Source organism: Microtus pennsylvanicus, chromosome 7 (assembly GCF_037038515.1).
Source record: "Microtus pennsylvanicus isolate mMicPen1 chromosome 7, mMicPen1.hap1, whole genome shotgun sequence".
Lineage (NCBI taxonomy): Eukaryota > Metazoa > Chordata > Mammalia > Rodentia > Cricetidae > Microtus > Microtus pennsylvanicus.
The window spans coordinates 53,066,102-53,085,499 of NC_134585.1; the positions used below are offsets into that span (position 1 = coordinate 53,066,102).

Consider the following 19,398-nt stretch of genomic DNA (forward strand, 5'->3'; position numbering starts at 1 on the left):
TGATAACTTTCCTGCCTGTGTGTGGGGATGGGTAGGGGATTAAAGGATTTTAGTATCTTGCAGTTTAAGGAATCTTTTTTTCACCTTTTGACCTTTCTGATATCATTTTCTAGAATAAAACAGGCATAACAGGAAATAGTCCCAATCTGTAGCTATTGGGGGGTTATGAGACAGTGTAGCTAAGTGCTGGGCAGAGGGACAATCCATTGCTTTAGTCCTGAGTTATCAGTGGCTTTCCAGATGTTACCCTCCCTGCTTTACACAGGCTCTAAGACGTTAAGTACCTGGTTCAAGGTGACCTGGACACAAGGCACAGTGAGGCAGGTCTCACAGTCTTGACTTCCCACTTGCCTGAGTTCACAAGCAAGTGGGGAAAATGCTCCCACCATGGGACCTGTGATATCATCTACCCTTCTCAGTTCTGGCAGGCCCTCCCCAACCCTAGCATGCATCCTGCCCCCCACGGTCTTAATTCCTACGGGCTGACTGGCTGCAGCAAGAAGTAATAAAACGCTGGTGTAGTTAATAAGCCCTGGGATTAACTAGGCCAATAAGGATTGGTTCTCAGGCTTCCAGAGCCTAGAGGTGCGGGGGAGGGGAGCAAGTAGGTAGATCACTCCAGGATATGCAGACTCATCCTGGTTACTAAGGCTCTTATCTTAGCCTGTGCCAGCTCTGGACAGCTGGCTGTAATTCCCTTAGCAAGTCCTTCCTGATATTGCCGTGCCCTGGTGAGGAACCAGAGCCACAGAATGAAAAGCTCGTCTAGGTTTGAACAGCTGGGGCCCAGGACAGATACTCTATGGGTCTGAATTTATGCCAAGTGGCCCCATCCTCAGAAAAAGCCAAGGAAGAGGTGGCTGCTGTCTTGGGCAAAGGCCTTCACAGGGCCCTGCCGACACACACTTAGCATCCCCACAGCTTAGAGCCAGAATGCATCTGGGTATTTGGAGATTTTTCAGGACCGCCTGAAAAGCTGCAGAGGGCTGAATGATCACACCTTGGAAACACGCAGGGAACCCTAAGGGACTGTTATGTTCTTAGACTCTGCCCACACCTACTCTAGGAACCAGATAGTCCCCAGGGCAGACTCTGCCAGCCTGGCCTTGGCACCAGATCTTCTGGCCAGCCTCCTGAAGTCACCCTTCCTGTGTCCGTACCAGCCAGACAGCCCAGCTCCCTAGTGACTCTGCATGTTTTGGCTTACAGCCATTTTTAGCGGCTACCAGCTGAATTCTTAGAATAATTCAGTTTTTGTGAGAACTGTCACTCCAACCTCTCCTTTATCCCTGTTTCAATTTCCTTTCTGAACCTAAACCAGTTTTTTGTTATTTTGAAGGCAGGGTTTCTCTGTGTAACTCTGGCTGTCTGCAAACTCTGTAGACCAGACTGGCCTCAAACCTGGAGATGGCCCGCCTCTGCCTCCCAAGTGTTGGGATTAAAAGCGTGCATCACCATCACCAGCTAAATTACTTTTTTCTTTCTTTCTTTTTTTTTCAGGTAGAATTTAGTAGATTTCTCATCTGATAAACAGCAAACACTAAACGGATCCTTGCAGCCGCCTGCTTGCTCCACTGCGGTAGACTATGACCACAAGTGGGCGCACTGAAGTCAGCACCACCTTGGCCAGCACAGGGAAGATCACTTGGCAGCCACCCAGAAGACAGCAGCTGAACAGAAATGTCAGGAAGTGATGTCTAGCACTAGGGCACGAAGGATACCTGGCAGTCCCTTGCTCAATTCTTACCCTCTCCTAGGAAGCAGAAGTGACCAGCAGTCTTAAACCCTCCCTTCCCTCCTCTCTAGCCTGAATGTGATCAGAAGACTTTGGGGAAAAAGATATATGTATATATATATATATATATTTTTTTTTTCCCAGCTATTTTCTTCTACATTGATTCAGGTACAGGAAGTAATAAAGTGACTGAGTCGTAAATGTCTCCCCCGACCCCTTCAGGTCAGTGTAGGGGGGGGGGGCAAGAACATGGGCAGTGAATGCTTCCACATCTCAGGGGTGGGGCATGAGATGGTGCAAAGGGGCAGGTGTCACAGTTGTGAGCTAATGAAGCGGACATCTTCAGAGGACCCCTAGGAGTCAGGCACAGCGCTCTCAGCTCAAAAAGCCCAAACCCGAGTGAAATGCAAACCCTCGCCTCAGCACCAGGACAGCCCATGGCTGGTAAGGGCCTGAGAGGAAATAAGTCACATTGCAAACATCCCGGGTGCAGAAGGGGAAGAAAATTACATAAGCTGACCGTGGCTGGTCAAACATCAGGAAACTTTGGGGAAGCGGGTGCATACTCCAGGGAGAAGCCCATTGTAATTGCTGCACAGAAGTCTCCTTGTGATGATGCCATGCCTACAACCCCAGCCCTCGGGAGGCTAGAGCAGGATTGCCAAGAGTTTGAGGCTAGCCACGGAAACAAACCAGGCCAGCTAGGAATGGTTAGCAGAAACCATTTTGGTGAATCCCAAACACTCTTCAGGTCCTGGGTTCAATTCTCAGCAACCACAGGGTGGCTCCCAATACTCTCAAGTCAAGATCTGATGCCCTCTTCTGACATAAAGGTATACATGCAGGTAGTCATACATAAATAAACAAATCTTTAAAAAAAATTGAAAACAAAGCCTGGTGTGGTGGTGCATGCCTTTAATCCCAGCACTTGGGAGGCAGAGGCAGAGGCAGGTGGATCTCAGTGAGTTCAAGGTCTACCAAGCAAGTTCCAAGACAGCCAGGGCTGCTACACAGGGAAACCCTGTGTGCGTGTGTGTGGAGGTGGGGCAGGGGACTGAAAACAAGCCAAGCCTAAATGGTGGTGGTGCATGCCTTTAATACCAGCAGAGGCCCGTGGGCATCTGTATTCGAGGTCCACCTGGTCTAAAAAGTTCCAGGACAGCCAGTTATACAAAGAAACCCTGTCTCAAAAAAAAAAAAAAAAAAAAAAAAAGGAAAGAGAAGAAAAAAAATGCCACTACTACTCATGAAATGAAAGCCTGAAACCTTTGTTTAAAGCCATGGTTTCCGACCTGTGGGTTATGACTCCTTTAGAGATCAAATAACCCTTTCAGAGGGGTTACTTAAGACCATTGGAAAACACAAATATTTATGTTATGATTCATAACAGTAACAAAATTATAGTTATGAAGTAGCAACAAAAATAAATTTAAGGTTGGGGGGGTCAGCACAACATGAGGAACAGTATTAAAGGGTCAAAGCATTAGGAAGGTTGAGAACCACTGGTTTAAATGAAATTTCCGTATTAAAAAGGAAGTCCTAAAAGTAGGGTCAGCTCTGTCTGTAGTCATCAGTCAGGGACCAGCAAGTAAACAGCCTGGGCCAGGAGGCAAAAGCTCATGCATTTCTGGGAAAAGGCAGAGACACCTCTCAGGGCTGGGGCTGAGGTGTGCTTATGGCCAGAGGTCGTCTCTGAGCTCCACTCACAGCGAGTCCTCGGCGGAGTAGATCTCACATCCCGTACCAACCCAGCCTTCCTTAGACCGCGATGTGGTTAGAGAAAGGGAAGGTCCCACTCCAACATGAGGACACATAGGTCCCTTGTTCTCCAGGAAGCCTGGCAGCCTGGGCTTCGGTGTCAGGGCCTGGAGCCAAGGGTAAGGGAGAACTCAGGCCTCAGCCTTTTCCTGCCCAGGGATGTGGGAGGATGGCCAGAAGCTGGGGGTGGTGCTGGCCAGTTTGGCAGAGTTCATTTCAGGCCCCAGGACAGCATCTGTGGGGGAGGGGCGGATAACACTGAGGACAGGAAAGACATAGAGCTGCCTCCGTTTCCAGTCCTTTGGAATAAGAAAAGGGGCTGGGGTGTAGCTCAGTTAGCAGAGTGCTTGCCTAGCATGCGTGAAGTCCTTGATTTGGTCATTAGACGCCAGCACTTAAGAGATGAAGGCAGGAGGAACGGCTCAAGGTCATCCTCCGGGACCTACAGAATGTGAGGTCAGCTTGAGCTGTATCTTGTCTCAAAAAAAAAAAAAGTGAGCAGAAAAGAAAACTTTAGTCTTTCTAGATCTGGGCCATAGTCTGGGTGTCTTGGCTTCAGGCCTGTCCCTTGTCTGTGGCCCAGCAGGGGGCACTGCAGCTTCTGAGGCTAAAGGGCTCCTACCCTCTTATACTCAGGCCCAACCTTGGGTCACACTCAAGCCCTAGACTCAGGCTGCCAGCCTTCCTCTCCAAGGGGTTAAACCTTGGGAGGACACAGGGAGCTGTGGAGAAGAAAAAAAAAAACCAAAAAACAAACAAAGTTTATTTAATCAGAGAGCCTCTGAAGGCACCTGGTTTCTGTCAGTATAAAAAGGCAGTAAAACGACAGGGAACGAGAAGGAGAACAGGCATACAAGGAGGGAGAAGGAACAACAACAAATCACATGACACACCAGTCAGCCTTCCACCTCCACCCCACCCTTGTGACCGGCAGGCAGAAGACCTCTCTCAGCCCAGGAGCCTTGAGTGCTTGGTTTAAGCAGGGACAGGCAGACCTCTCCGAAAGAGATTGTGCTCCCTTGCCATTCTGAGTCCTCAATCCCAAGTCCACCTGAGGAGGCTTCCTCCCGGGGCATGAGCATCTGGGCCCAACAAAGGCCAGAAGAAAGCCAAGGTCACCAAAAGAGCAAACCCCTGGACCCCTGCTCTCCCAGGCAGGGAAGGAACTGAGCAGGAAGCAGGCAGGCAGTGTGGTCCATCTGTCCCCATATGCTTGGTCACACAAGTGCCTTTAACAAAAAGGACAATACAGCTCCCAGAGCCAGGCCCAGACAAAGAAAGAAGGACATGATGCTTCCTGCCGTCTCCGCCTCAGCTGGTTTGACTTTCCTGAAAGGAAGGCAGGGTGATTTTAGGAGATCCAAGCCAGCCCTGCCCAATCCCCCTTGCATACCACCCGAAATTCCCAATCCCAGACTTCTTGGGGCCGTCCTCCACCCTCTCCCACAGCTCAGCATGAGCACACTTGGAAGCCCTTGCCTCCACTGTCCCCAACAATCCCCAAGCTGGGCATTTTGTCACAACCCACTCCTCGCAGATTTGAGATGAAGGACCCTCCTGTTGCCACTCCCCTCCTGCCTGATGTCACCAAGTTCTCTCCTGCCCCACTCACTTGGGCCCGAAGCACATGCAGAGGCTGGCAAGGTAGCCATTGGAGAAGGCAAAGGCAGCCATGAAGATGATGAACCAGGCATCATGCTTAAAGATGGAGGACAGATAGTAGCGCTGTTTCACATTGCAGAGCAACAGCAGGGGAATAAACACGATCCTGGCGACCACCAAACCCGGCAACCAGTAGCTATCCTTATCAGGCTGTAAGGGACAGGCAACGCTTCAGTCCATGTCAGTACTCACTGTCAACTCAGGGGCCCTAGGGCTTGGGTAAAACCTCTAGGCCTGCTTACCTTTGGGGGATGCTGATTGCCAGAGGTACAGTGGGGTGCATGAGATACTGATTTCCCCCTCTCTTTTTTTAAAGACAAGTTCTCACTTATCCCAGGCTCACTGTATACAGTCAAGAATGTCCTCGAACTTCTGATTCTCATGTTTCCAGCTCCCAAGTGTTAGGGTTTCAGGTATGCACCTACCATACTTGACTTATGAGGTATTCTAGGTCAAACTCGGGGCTAACTCATGAAGTATACTAGGTAAGCAGTCTTGTCAACTGAGCAATGCCCCCAGTCCTAAACACTGGAATGTAGATACGTTTGTAAGCACATATACGACCCTGCCAGGTTACATACCTAAGAACCGTAATGTGGGCTGGAGAGATGGCTCAGCAGTTAAGACCAGGTTCAGTACCCAGCACCCACACCAAGTAGCTCACAACCTCTGTAACTTCAGCTCCAGGGGCTCTGACACCCTCTTCTGGCCTCTGTGGGCACTTGCAATCACATGCATACACCCCCACATACACTCTTAGCTGGACTGTGCATGGTGGCACGTGCACTTGGAGGCAGAGGCAGATGGATATTTGTGGCCAACCTGATCTACAATAGCAAATTCAAGGTCAACCAGGGCTACCTGGCGAGACCCTGTGTCAAAAAAATAGATAGATAGATAGATAGATAGATAGATATAAATAAGTAATTTAAAAATCTAAAAATAGAAAGGAACTATGCACAAAGTTACACATAAGTTACATGTAGACTTGAAAGAGACAGTTCCCTTCCCATTGTATTTTTTTCCAATCTTGAAGGGGTTACAGATGGAATCCTCAGGGGTCATGCATGGTAGGTAAGCCCTCTATTACGCAGCGACACTCCCAGCCCCACCAATTTACTTTCTTGGGGCCTCTCTCTTAGCCTCAGTTGGACACTTTGATCCTACAGGTCCCAGAGCCCATATTCTACTTACCCACATGCAAACAGCTGTGAGGCTCCGGCCTAACCAGTCAAAGACATTGAAGTTCAAGAAACAGGCCACAGAAATGAAGTAATTTTCTGGAAGAGAAAAGAGAGACTTAGAGACAACACCTGGCTCTCTCTGAGGCTTGTTTCCAGCCAATGGCAGGGTGAACAGGCCCTGGAGATCCAGCTGGGCAGACGGGTCCCACTCTAGCCTCCTGCTGCATCTGTCCCAGGAAGCCAGAGCCCTTACTCCAGGCACTGGTGCCCGCAATGCTGGATTCGACCTCGGCAGTAACAGCAGGGAACAAGCCAATGGTGACCGTGAAGATGAAGCAGACAGACAGAGCCAGGACGGAGATCTGGAGAGAGAAAAGAGAGTCGTCATGGTTCCTGGTTGACTTGGTGGCTGTGTACCAATGATCAAAGAGACAAGTAGTGGCATTTAATCCCAGCACCTGGGAGGAAGAGCTCTGAGTTTGAGGCCAGCCTGATCTACAGAGCACCAAGTTCCAGGACAGCCAGGGCTACGCAGCGAAACGCTGTCTCAATCCCATCTCAAAGAACTCCCCCCGCCCCCCACACACACAGCGCCAGCACACACTCACAGGAAGGAAGACAGGAAAAGCTCAATCCTAGGTCAGTAGGAGGGGTGGTGTAAGCATGGACACAGCAAAAGGAGAGAAGGGGGTGAGGAAGGAAGGGCAGGACGCCCCAGCCCCACATACATTCTTAAGTATGGCCTTGATAGAGTGGTTTTTGCTGGTGGGCAGAGAGCTGGGAGCTGGAACACCAGACTCCTCTCTTCCTCCTCTTGGTTCCTCTCCTGTTGGGTGAGAGGTTAGAGAAGGATCTTTACATTTGGGGAGGACAGAGCAATTGGAAGATTGAGCTGGAGGTGGACATCTCCTTAACTGGTTGGTTCCTAACACCTAACACCCTAAAACCCCATAGACCTAAATGCCCTTGACTCAAGTCCCTGGGGGCTCCCCTTCCCCCCAGGAGCTCATGCTACTCTCTGTTCCCTCTGAAACTGCTACCTCAGTACAAAAGCCTGAGACATTCAGGGTAATCCAAGTTCTTCTATTTTCCTTATTGAGACAAGGTTTTGTGTAGCTCTGATTGGCTTTGAACTCACTAGATAGCCAAGGATGACCTTGAATTTCTGATCCTCCAGCCTCTACTTCCCAAATGTGGGGTTACCAGCACCTTGCCCAGAAATCAACTCAGGGCATTGTGCAAACGGTCTACCAACTCAGCAAAGCTCCAGGTCCCCTAAGGTCACCATGTTATTTTCCCCAACTTAGTCCCATGTTAGCCTTAGCTTACTGCTCATAGTCACTCTGCCTCTGTTTGGCTCATCTGCCAGTTGATACCACGTACCAACACCTGACCCTGCCTCCTGCCGCCCCATCAACACTTCCTTTAGTAATTAAGACCTTTACTGATAAGATCCAACTTGGTCTCCTGCTCAGAGGGCCCCTCGAGGTTGAGCTGCACGTAATAGCGATAGAATTCCTGTTGAGCATGGGAGAGGGGGAAGTAGGGTCAGAGGCAGCTCCAGAACCCCAACTTGCCATGTTTCAATCTCAGGACACCCCCTGCTTTGAAACCCTGGGCCTCCCCCACTCCCCATGTGCTCACCAGCCGAGGCAGAGCCAGGTAACAGACGATGGCCAAAAGTACAACTACGCAGGCTGTGATGAAATAGCCGAAGGCACTTTCTGACCGCTCGGAGCCACCTGCAGCAGACAGTGGACAAGATCAGACACACCCCATCACTCCACGTCATCCTCCCCTGCCTCCCCACACCGGCACGTGGGGTAGCAGGACTTACTGGCAATGGCACAGATCATGGCCACTGAGGCGAAGAAGCCAGCCAGGCCTTGGCCACTCATGATGGGGGCTGTGTAGTTGGCTGGCAGGACGCCAGCCAGACCAAAAAGGCTAGCTTGCAAAACGGCACCAAATGCTGAGGAACAGTGTAGACAGCGTGTCAGCAAGGATAAGGGGCTGGTAGTTGGGGCTCCCAGGGAGCCTTAACCCGGACTCCTTATCTCTGCCCCAACTCCCAACCCAGGCCCAGAACTGCCCACACTCTGTCCCTCGATTACAATTAATGAGCACGATCTTGATCATGGTGACGATGAAGAAAGGCAGTGGTTCCATCTCCACCTTCACCAAGATGGCAGTAATCAGGAACACCAGCAGGATAGCCACCAGGCCACCCAGGATCCGAACAGACTGAGAGATCCTAGAGAAGAGGCGGGGGTGGGGTGGACGTTAGGAGGGGACTGAAAGGAGGGCAGCCTGGGGCACCCGGGATGGGGAGGCTGGGGCACCCGGGATGGCGAGGCTGGGGCACCTGGGATGGCGAGGCTCACCTTTGGTGCAGAAAGGAGTTGAGGCAGGCAAAGAGCAGCAGGGGCAACATGGCACACAAGGTCATGACATTGTTGAAGATGGTACTGAGATAACTCCGCTCTGGTGCGGACACTGTGGGAGCAGGCAAGGTCTCCGTGTCCTGGCTTGATTTGTCAGTGACTGTGGATATATTCTGGGGCAGGTCCAGACGGTGTGTGAAATACTGTGGGGTTTTCAAAGGTTGAGCGTTGGAACCTCTGTTTCGCTCTGTGCCCAGAAGCACAGAAACAGGCCTTGAAAGCCTGGGAGGCACATCCTCTGGGACCCAGTGCCTCCCCTGCCCCCAGCCTCACCTGAGTTGCTGTCATGAAAAAATTCCAGGGGAGCAATGTCCCCAGGCCCAGCACGAAGAAAATAAGCCATACCGCCTTATACCTGAATAGAGAGAAGGCAAAGTAGCCCACCAACCCTCCTGCCCTCCCTCCCCGTCTTCCCAGCTGTCCTAGCTATGTGAGTCCATGTGCCCGTGTCCTTCCACGGAGATGTGCCACCGGGGATGTGTGGGTCCTCAGGTAGTACAGAGCTGGTGTAGATGGGCAGCGGAGAAGGGCCGTTAGCACAGTGCTAAATGATGTGGGTGACAGAACCTCTGTTCTCAAGTACCGGAAGGCTGGGAAGCAGAGTGACCCACACATCCAGCAATGGCTTTGGAACTTTGCTAAAGGACTGGGTGGGTAGATAGAGAGTGAACACACGTCTCCCCCTTATCCCACCACACAGGCTAGAAATAATTCGGCTGTTAAGTGGGAACTCAGTAGTTCCCTGAAGGACTCTCAGGTCAAGAAACACCCAGACCACTCTGGATCCAGTGGCACAGATGGGCTGGGTGCCTGAGGGAGCTGGGAAGTAGGAAGCTATAGATCTTCTCTCCCCCTAACCAGACAGAACCAGTTTTGTAGGTCCAACTACCTAGGGCAGTGCAGGTAGACTAAGGTCTATGGATACCATCTGGTCCTGAGCATGAGGACAGAGCCAGACTCTGGATAGTCCTTGCCTATAAGCTTAGCAACCTTTCCCCTTGGCCAGCACCCATGTGCTTCAGAGATAGTGGTGAGGAGGCCCAACACGGACCGGTCTGGCAAGGGCAACAGGAGCTTAGCTCTTTGCAAGCCTTAAAAGGGACTGCCAGAGTGAGTAACCGAAGTGGGCAGGTCTGAGCCATGACCACCACAGACCTTAAACTTTCCCCTTGAGGTCAAGATGCTCAAGGCTTGGTTCAGAGAAAGGCAAAATCCCAAGGGAGAGTTCTACAGGACAGGAGGACAGAGGAGAAACAACGGAGCCAGGCAGCAATGCAATAAAGTGGGTAGAATGTTAAGGGGCTGGGCTGGGGCACCCGGCAGCTTGGGAAAGAAAGGAGGCAGAAACTGGGACCTACACCTACAATCCCTACCTGCAGCCAGGCAGTGGTGGCGCACGCCTTTAATTCCAGCACTGGGAAGGCAGAAGCAGCAGGAGGATCTCTGTGATTTCGAGGCTAGCCTGGTCTACAAGAGCTAGTTCCAGTACAGCTAGGACTATTACACAAAGAAATCCTGTCTGGAAAAAACAAACAATCCCCAACCTGCCCCTTGGAAAACAGTCAGAGAAGGCTGACACTCTCACCAGATTTTGCAGGTGGGGAAAAGGTCCCAGAAAAGATGAAGCTAACCTTCCAGTCAGAATGGGCCTAGTTACAGTTACGTGGTAGGCAGAGGAGTTGGGAGGGGTTCAGAGACGCAAGGGACAAGGCGGGCATCTGGAAGGAGGGGTAGCATGGCTTCCTCAACTCTCAAAGCCTCAGCCCCTCTGGAGAACTTGGCTCAAGCGCCTCTTTCTTCCATCCTAACACACATTCCCGACCTTCACTAACTTACGGAAGTTCAGACTCCAGAGACAGCAGGCTAGAAGGGTCAGGCAAAAGGGCAGGATGGGCTGAGGTCATACAAGGTAGAGGCCCCAGGGCAACCCCCAGGGACAGGGCAGTCCTGCCAGATGTGTTCTGGAATGAGGGAGGCAGCCAAGTGTCTCCCCACAGTGGTGGTGGGAGGGGCCAGAGCTGCCGTTTGGCTGCAGAGCCGACAGTGGAAACCCTGACACAATCCACTAGGGGACTGCTGCCCACCTAGCCCCTCGGGCACACCAGCCAGCTCCCAGCCAGTGGAGGTATGCATGCTCCTCACCCCACCCCCATGGAGACCTGATGCAACTCAGAACCACCAGTCTGGGAGCAGTCAGTAGTGAGATAACCTCAAGTCCCAAATACTGCACCTACTCCAATCCCTACCCAAGAGACCCACTTCCGTGCCCCTCCCCAGTACCTGTCCTGAGGCTGGTGACTGGTTGTCATGGTTCCAGTGCTATCGGCTGGGCCTGCTCGGCAGCTCCCTTCCTCTGGCTCTTGCTGGGGATAAAGCAATATCGAGGCCCTATTGAGGTCTGCTTCCACACTGCCCTAGGGCCTTCTCAGACTCTTGGGGGTAGGGATGGGCACACAGAGCAGGCAAGGGAAGGCCCCTTAGGAGCCACTGTAGGCTCAGGACCACTCAACCCGGCCCCATCTGGCCTTTGGCCCCAGTAAGCCAGTGCTGTCGTCTCTCTGCCTGATTGGGCTGCACCTGGCTGCCGGCCTGGCCGCTGCCGCCGCTATTTTTATCCAGCAGCAGAAGCAGTTTATAAGCTTGGGAACCGAAGGGTGGAGATCAGGAGAGGAGGACGCATGGTTGAGAGGCAGGGAAAGACAGTTCAAGAAGACAGAAAAGAGATGACAGAGGTCAGGGACAGTGATGGAGGACAGAGGAGGCAAAGGGGAGGACGCAGAGCAGAGGGGAAAGGGTAAAAGTGCAGACAAATTTCCCACAACCCAGATCTGCAGGGCCTCGGGTCTCCCAGGGCCTGCTGTAAGTCCGCCTCCTCGCCTACAGCCCCACCCCCATCAAGGCTGTGGTGGGGAGGCCTTCCCACTCTGTCTCCTAGAGTAACCAGGATGCCAGAGTCTTCTGGTAGGGTAGCATCTGAGCTGTCTTTCCAACTACTGCCCAGGGGCTTCCTGAGGTCTCAACCAGTTTTCCAAGAATCTATTTCATAATGAAGGGAGGCGATATAGCCTTTTCCACAGCCTAGCATGTTCCTTTCTTTGACCCCAAGCCCTAGCTCCAGGGCCATCCCAACCCCACTCAGTCCCTTTCTCAGTCCCAGGCCACTATCTTTTCTGACAGTGGCCTTGGCAGGAAAATTGGAAAAGCGGCACACAGGCCCTAACAGGATGCTCCCAAGCTCCTAGCCACCCACTCAGCATCCCTCTCCGGCCCTGCTCACATAGGGAAGACACCCAGCACCAGCTGCAAGGAAACAGGACCAGAATATACAAACAAGGCACACCGTGCATAGACCCAGCTCAGATTGCTAGTTCTTGGCGGTCTCATCACTCACCGGACTGATAGGCTCGACGTTGACGTCGAGGACGCTGGCAGGAGAGTTGGAGCCAAAGGAACCTGGGTAGTTCCCAGGAGGGGGTCCTGGCTCAGGCTCAGGCAGAAGGCTGGATCCTGGGTGAGGGTCCAGAGTGAAAAGGTGCAAAGGCTTAACAGAAGAGAATCCCTCAGGCCTCAGGGGGCCCCATTTGTGGACTCCCACAAGCTAAGTAGCAGCAGAAGCTGGAAGTCCAGCGAGCTGGGAGAGATAGATAAAGGGCCACCCTGTAGCTGGGAGATAAAAGAGCAGAATTGGAAGACTCAGCAGGGGAGTTAAGCGTGTGGCGGCCCGGGCAGCTCTCAGGTGCAGCCAGAACTCCAGGCCCCGCCCACCCAAAGAGTCACAGCTGGTCACACTGTGGCCCTGCAATAGTTCTACCCTTCAGTTGGTAAACCCCAAATTGTCCAAAGGTCTCCCCAGTCCAGGGCAGCAAACCCACATACCTCCTGATGGTGGCAGACGGCTCCTTCCAATGGTTTCGAGAAGTATTTCCTGAAGGTCTCTGTGTGTCGGCCAGGCACCTTCCTAGGCACTGGGGACAGAGTGATGAACAGTAGTACGGCATTTTTTTTCTAGGCCCAGAGGGCTGGGGAGAGCCTGAGGACTCTATTAGAGTCAGGAGCGGACCCCCATCACGTACAGCCGTCCTCAGCACAGTCCTCCACGGCCTCCATCAGCCAGCAGAGTGAGTGTGTAGCCCCAAGCCATACAGGGAAGGGGCACACAGCCCTCCTTTGCAGCAATCCCCATCCCACTCCTGGGCACCAGTTAAAGTCATGGGTCCTGCCCACATCCTAACAGTTATTCCCTGTCTAGGTGCTTTGTTTTGGTCTGCCCAGCGATCTAAGAGCAGGTCAGGGGTTCTGGTGTCCTTTTCAGTCATGCCTCGACCTTCGGAGAAGGAGCCCCGAAGGCAACCACTAGTCTGAGCCTTTCTGTGTCCTAGGGTGCCAACATTTCTCATATGTCTGTTTCTCAACGAAGCTTGTGCTACATCAGAGTCTTTGGCTGCAATATGCAGGGGTCCCCTCTCCCAGCTGCCCAGAAGCTAGTAGTAGACAGTTTCTACTAAACAGACAGGGCCAACCGAGGTTCAGAGAGGCTGCTTCACTGAACAAGAGCTGCAGAGCTAGTGAGTGGGGGAACCAGCATTAGTACTTAATGTACCGATTATTCTAGATTTCTTCTGTAGGGAAGGAGAAATTAAAGCGGCTCCCTAGTTAGCCCTGTAAACTTCGAGGCGCGCGGGGGGGGGGGGGGGGGCTCTGGCTCCAATTAAAAGGTTAAAACAAGTTAGGCGATTCAGGTCACTCACATAACATTAGTTTGGGTTCAAGGCACCTCACAGCAAACCCATGACACATACGTTATTGCATGCAAAGGTCACACAGTTAAGACAAGACAAACAGAATGGGGGTTAATAAGGAAGAGGGGCCTGACTATCCGCACCAGGTTGCAAAGAGAGCCCGAGTGGGCTGGGGTGCAGGGTTGGAATAAGCCTTCATCCCACCGGGAAGCCTGGGTGTGCGCGTCCTCGTCTCTCACTCTCTGTGCTGAGTAAATAAGGACGCACCCAGGAAAGGGAGGCCAAGGACAGGAGTTTAGCCGGTAAAGAAGTAGCACCCCCGCCTTCGTTTGAATACCGGAATCACCATCCTCCTGCCTCAGGGCAGAAGGCAAAGCGGCCCTTCTCGGGTTCGTACAGGAGCGGTCACATTGAACCGCTCACTTGCCGACCCTCTGAGGAAGGAGGTCAGCATAGCGACGGTGGCTTTCAGGCCCAGAAGCCAGGCTGCCCTGGGCCCCGCTCCACCCGGGGCCCCACAGAAGGAACACCCCCAACCCAGAGTCAGGCCCATGTGCGCCACGTGCTGCGCTGCTCCGCACGCGCCGCGTGGGGGCCGCACCCCAAGTCTCTGTCGTGGCCGAGGAGCTGGCAAACCAGGCCTCCCTTCCCCTGGTGACAGACCAGATACGCCACTCTCTGCCCCGGAGCCCCGGAACGCCCGCCCGGACCCTACGAGCACCTGCTGGAGAACGACACCTCCCGCGCCGAAATCTGCGCGCTCGACCCGCGCTTCCCGCGCCCGCCCGAGCGCTTTCAAACCCGCCCTCTGCTGGGCCCGCCCCGGGCCCGTGCGGGCCACCTCCTCCGGCGACAGCCGCCGCCCTGGCCCCGCCCCCGCTTCCCCGCGGCCCCCCTCAGCAGTTAAGGGTTCCCAGACCCAGAGACCCTGCGCCTAGGGCCGCCTGGGCGGTTTACTTCGGTGGCAGACACATCTTCGGACCCTTCCCAACCGTCACTCGGACACACGAACCGGGAGGGGGCCCCGGTCCCACACTGGGTACTCCTAGGACACGCAAGCCAGGGAGGGGGCTCGGTCCCACACTGGGTGCCCCTAATTTCCGCGCTGAGCCTGTGCTCCTAACTCCTACGCATTCCACGGCGGGACTCTTGCACAGACAAGCCCTCTGCTCACACAGGCCCAGACGCCCCACAGCCACACTCCACCCAGGTGTTCCGTTATCCCTCTCCGAACCCCGCCCACGCCATCATTCTCACTCCACCGTTTTACTTTGAGCACCCTCTCACACGGCGCACTTCTAATACAGCCTTCTTCCTTTCCACCCCTCCTTTTCCCGTCAAGAAGACTTTCTGCCACCTACCCTAGTGGGATACCTCAGATTTAATTGTTCTGGAACCCGGGCGCTTGTTTTCTCTCCACCCTTCACAGACAGGCACACACACCACAAACAACATTCCTCCCTACCCCTCCCCCCCATACTTTCCAGCTTTGCATTGAAGGCCATTTGCTTAGGGAACAGTCCTGAGGCCTCTAGGAAAAACTGAAACACAGCTGGAGATGGAAGAAGGGAGAGCCTGGAGAAGACTCCCATCCTGAACAGCCCATTGTCCTAGCCAGCATCTCACTGTCCCAACCCAAGATGATAACCATTAGGGCTAGAAGCCTCGCTGAGTCCATATCCTCCGCTGGCTGGGGGAGTTGGGGGAGCGGCCATCACGTGCCTCTAGGGGCTGGCCAGGATTCATTCCTTCTTTAATGCCGGCAGCAAAGAGGGAAGGGTTTATTCGCTGTCCCTACTGTAGGGTGACCCAGAGGCTGGGGAGGGTCCTGAGGAGAGATAATTCCATCCAGGCTACCTGCCTCACCCTGCCTTCCCAAGGAGCGGGTCCCCCAGAGAAGCCATTGGAACTAATTAACAATTACCACTACTACACCTCACAGGGGGAAAGGTGTAGCCATTCTCCCTAGAGAAAGACTGGGCCCTGAGGAAGACTGGGCCCTGAGGAGGTGGCTGACTCTCCTAAGGACAATGGGCTCTCCCAAACTGCTCTGGTACGGTGTATCCAGCCTCCCAGCTCTCAGAAATGACACATCTCCTCACTAGCACTGAGTAAACAGGGCAGGAAGTTGGGTTTGGGTGGTATTTTTCTGGGCACTAGCCCATGGCGGCTGGAGAGCTGTCTCATGTCTGTCCACAACCCTAGATTCCTGCCCTCTGTTTTGACGGTCTGTCTCCCGTCTTTGCCTCCCTTCTTCCTCAGCCCCTGCCTCTCACCCACCTTCCTTTCCTAGCTCTGACTCACAGCTGTCAGATCTGCTAGCATGGCCAGGCTGCGGGCCAGGGGCCTGCCCTTGTGTACAAAGGAGGCTGGAAGCTGGAGAAAGGAGGGAAGTGGTGAGGGTCCTGGCCAGACCGAGGAAGGCTGGTTCCTTTCCTCACGCACACTGGGACCTGACCATCTATGCAGATGGCCACAGCCAGGCCTGTTATTATTGGAGAATAGCCCATCTGGCAAGCTCCCTGCCTGGGTTCCAGCCAGCACCCACACCCCAGGCAGCCTCAGCCAGTCACTGGTGCCAGGGCCCTCTGCTGGACAGCCCCGGGGACCCAGCTCATACAGGCCTGGGCCTGGACAGATTCTTAGGCAGTTCTACCAGGCCTTTCCACCTTCCTCATTCCATGGTTCTCTCCTCTCTGTCCCTAAGGTTGGGCTGTGAGGGCTGGTCCACCTGGCCAGATGTTCTCCGCCCCAGCTGGGACTGGCTCATCTCCACCTCCCCCATTAGAAGGTAGGTTTACCTCACACCAAGCTCACAGCCCTAGATTCTCCCCCAGGCCTATGTTAGCAACAGCCATCTGTGTTTGCAGCAACAATGTTTGCTCTGGCTTGTGGGGTTGTCACAAGCTATGGCTCAAGTTTTCTCTTGTTTGTGATTAAATCTCTGTGGCCTTGTGGGAGAAAAGGAACTAGGGGAAGCCCGGAGAAACACTTGCCCATCCTGCTAAATTTAGGGGATATCGAAATATTTAACAATGCAGAGGGAATTTAAGGAAATGTGGGTTTTGTTGTTTTGTGATGTTGGGGGGGGGTCAAGTTCAGGACCTGAAACATGCTAGTGGCAGGCTCGGCCACGGAGCCAGCTCCTCGGTCCTAATGCCACTGTTAACATGCTAGGGGCAGGCTCGGCCACGGAGCCAGCTCCTCGGTCCTAATGCCACTGTTAACATGCTAGGGGCAGGCTCGGCCACGGAGCCAGCTCCTCGGTCCTAATGCCACTGTTAACATGCTAGGGGCAGGCTCGGCCACGGAGCCAGCTCCTCGGTCCTAATGCCACTGTTAACATGCTAGGGGCAGGCTCGGCCACGGAGCCAGCTCCTCGGTTCTAATGCCACTGTTAAAAAATGAAACAAAACTAAGTTAGTGGAAAGACCCCATAATGAATACGATGTCGGAATCCGCAGTGTGTGGTCAGAGAACAGCTCTGGCTGCTGCTCCTCAGGAACCATCCACATTTCTCTGTTTTTCATGCATTTGCATGTACACCACACACGGGAGCATGCGCATGCGGAGGGAGGTGTAAAGGCTTTGGATCTCTGGGAACCGGAGTCACAGGCAGTGTGAGCTACCTGATATGGGTGCTGACAACCAAACCCAGGTCCTCTACAGGAACAGTAGTCACTGAGCTGTTTCTCCAGCCACCGTGTGTGTGTGTGTGTGTGTGTGTGTGTGTGTGTGTGTGTGTGTTTAGACAGGCTCTCACTAAGTAGCTCTGGTTGGCCTGGAACTCAGAGATCTGCCTGCCTCTGCTTTATGAGTGCTGGGGTTAAAGGCCTGCGCCACTGGACAGGCCCATCTTGTATTTTGACATAGAATTTCTAATCATCAGTCCTCTCCTCTGCCTCCCAGTGCTGGGGTTACTAGTGGCATCGCAGCTTTGAAAAACACAGCTGGGTGGTGGTGGCGCACCATTTAATCCCAGCACTCCAGAGGTGGAGGCAGGTGGCTCTCTGTGAGTTCAAGGCCAGCCTGGTCTACAAGAGCTAGTTCCAGAACAAGCTTCAAAGCTACAGAGAAACCCTGTCTCGAAAAACCAAAAAAGAAAAAAAAAATTTTCTTTTAACTTAAGTTTTGAGGATTGAGCCAATTGAGCAAGTTTACCCATGCCCAATATCGACTTTTCAAAAGAAGACAGATGTGTGCACCGGGTGAATACTAGGTCAGGGTTGAAGAAGTGACTTTGCTCCTTTGCTCTGGGCCTGGGCTTCTAGCCAGATTTCTCAGAAGTGTCTACTAACCCTCTAGGTTGGCAGGTAGGCAGGGGACAATTTTAAGTGGTCTGAACCCTAAACAATCATCCAATTGTGGGCCTACAAATTCCCCGAAAAATATATCCTTCCTCAAGAGGCGGCAGATTTGGATTCTGCTGGACTACATCCTCCTCAAAGGGCCTGCTGGCTGTGACACCCGCAGAACCCTGCAGTCCCGGTAAGTGCCCCTCCTCCCGCGTCCCGCCCCTATGCACTTGCAGGAGACTGTCATCCGGATCTGGAGGGGAGGGGGAAGAACGAAAATTCCCAGGCCGTGGGGACCCCAGCTTCCTCCCTACCTTCTCACCTTGGGGTGGTGGCCGCCGCCAAGGCCGGAACTGGCCTGCTGGCGCCAGAGGAGCCGTCACCGAGATAGCCGGACAACCTCGAGCTCTGCCTGCCCCGCCCCGGGCAGGTCGAGGTGTGGAGATCCGAGGACACCAGGTGGCTCAGAGGAGGCCCAGGGGAGGGGCCGTGGCTGAGAAGGGACGTCTTAGGGAAGCTGGGACTACCTTTAATCCGCTTGTCCCCACAGGTCTTGTGTGCTCTAGTTTCTGCGGACTTTTGTAGGAAGTATCTGGAGGAGAGAAAAATTCTGCAGGGTCTGGCAGGTGGGGTGGGAGCGGGAAGTTGGAGCTCAGCTCGGATGTCATCCCTTTCCCAGCCTCAAGTTTCTATAGGAACCTGTAGGGGGATCCCCAACTTGATTGGGGATTGGGACAAAGGCCTGCATTCCTCACTATATACATCTTAATCTACAACCCAAGGCATTCCTGAAAGGATTATTGTGTGGGAATCATAATCAAATTATCCAGAGGATCTTACTACAAATGCCCACCCATGCATGCGCGCGCGCGCGCGCACACACACACACACACACACACAAGTTCCCAGGGCCTGTTGCCCTTAGAGGCCAGAAAAAGAGTGTGGAATTGGGGGTTGTGGGTGCTGGAAATTGAACTCAGGTCCTCTGGAAGAACTGCCAGTGCTCTGAACTGCTGAGTCATCTCTCCAGGCGGATGAAGTGAAACGTTTATTCCTATTTCTTCCAGTGTAGTATGGCCTCCATCATGGGCAGGCATGTCCCTACTCCCCTGCCCACCGCCAAGCTGGTCAGTCTTCCTTTCCCCACTACTTCTAGCTGAGATGTCTTCAGAGCTTGCCAGGGATCAATTTTCCTTCCCCTGTCAGCCTGTTAGCCTGTAACACAGACCTAAGAATCCTGGGCCACAGGGGGACATTCTGAATGAAGTTACACAACTCCGAACAACTTGTGGCTCGTGAGGACTGGGAGAAACAGATGGAACAAGTTATCCAAAGGAAGTTCTGCCAACGTCTTCTCCCACCCCTTCTCCAGCTTCCCGCAGACAGCCGTCCTCACTAGGCAAGAGCAGGGATGGCACCGTTTCCAGAAGCACCCCAGTCATCCAGCACAGGGATGAGGTGTGGCTCACTGGTAGAGAGCTTGTTAGCATACAAAGCTCTGGGTTCGATCCCCAGTGCCACTCGAACTGGGCTTGGATGTGGGCGTGTGCCTGTGATGCTAGCACTTGTGAGGTAAAGGCA

At 53.4% G+C, this 19,398-nt stretch overlaps 1 protein-coding gene across 6 annotated transcripts; it reads right to left on the reverse strand.

Annotated features, from left to right (window-relative positions):
• Positions 1-4,229: 4,229 nt before the first annotated feature.
• On the reverse strand, positions 4,230-18,154 carry Slc29a1 (solute carrier family 29 member 1 (Augustine blood group)). 6 transcript variants are annotated; one of them, XM_075980712.1, is made up of 15 exons: positions 14,244-14,352; positions 12,660-12,748; positions 12,175-12,290; positions 11,064-11,146; positions 9,057-9,138; positions 8,724-8,926; positions 8,454-8,593; positions 8,177-8,311; positions 7,984-8,081; positions 7,785-7,857; positions 7,068-7,165; positions 6,593-6,701; positions 6,350-6,435; positions 5,106-5,305; positions 4,230-4,822 (listed from the first exon to the last, which is right to left on the reverse strand). In XM_075980712.1, exons 4-15 carry the CDS (start codon positions 11,090-11,092, stop codon positions 4,711-4,713), a joined length of 1,365 nt encoding a protein of 454 aa, XP_075836827.1. In that variant the 5' UTR covers positions 11,093-11,146; positions 12,175-12,290; positions 12,660-12,748; positions 14,244-14,352; the 3' UTR covers positions 4,230-4,710. The 6 variants fall into 6 exon arrangements, with proteins under 6 accessions (XP_075836827.1, XP_075836825.1, XP_075836828.1 ...); XM_075980710.1 differs by having other exon boundaries at positions 7,779-7,857; XM_075980713.1 differs by having other exon boundaries at positions 12,175-12,446; positions 14,244-14,332.
• Between the last annotated feature and the right edge of the window lie 1,244 nt (positions 18,155-19,398).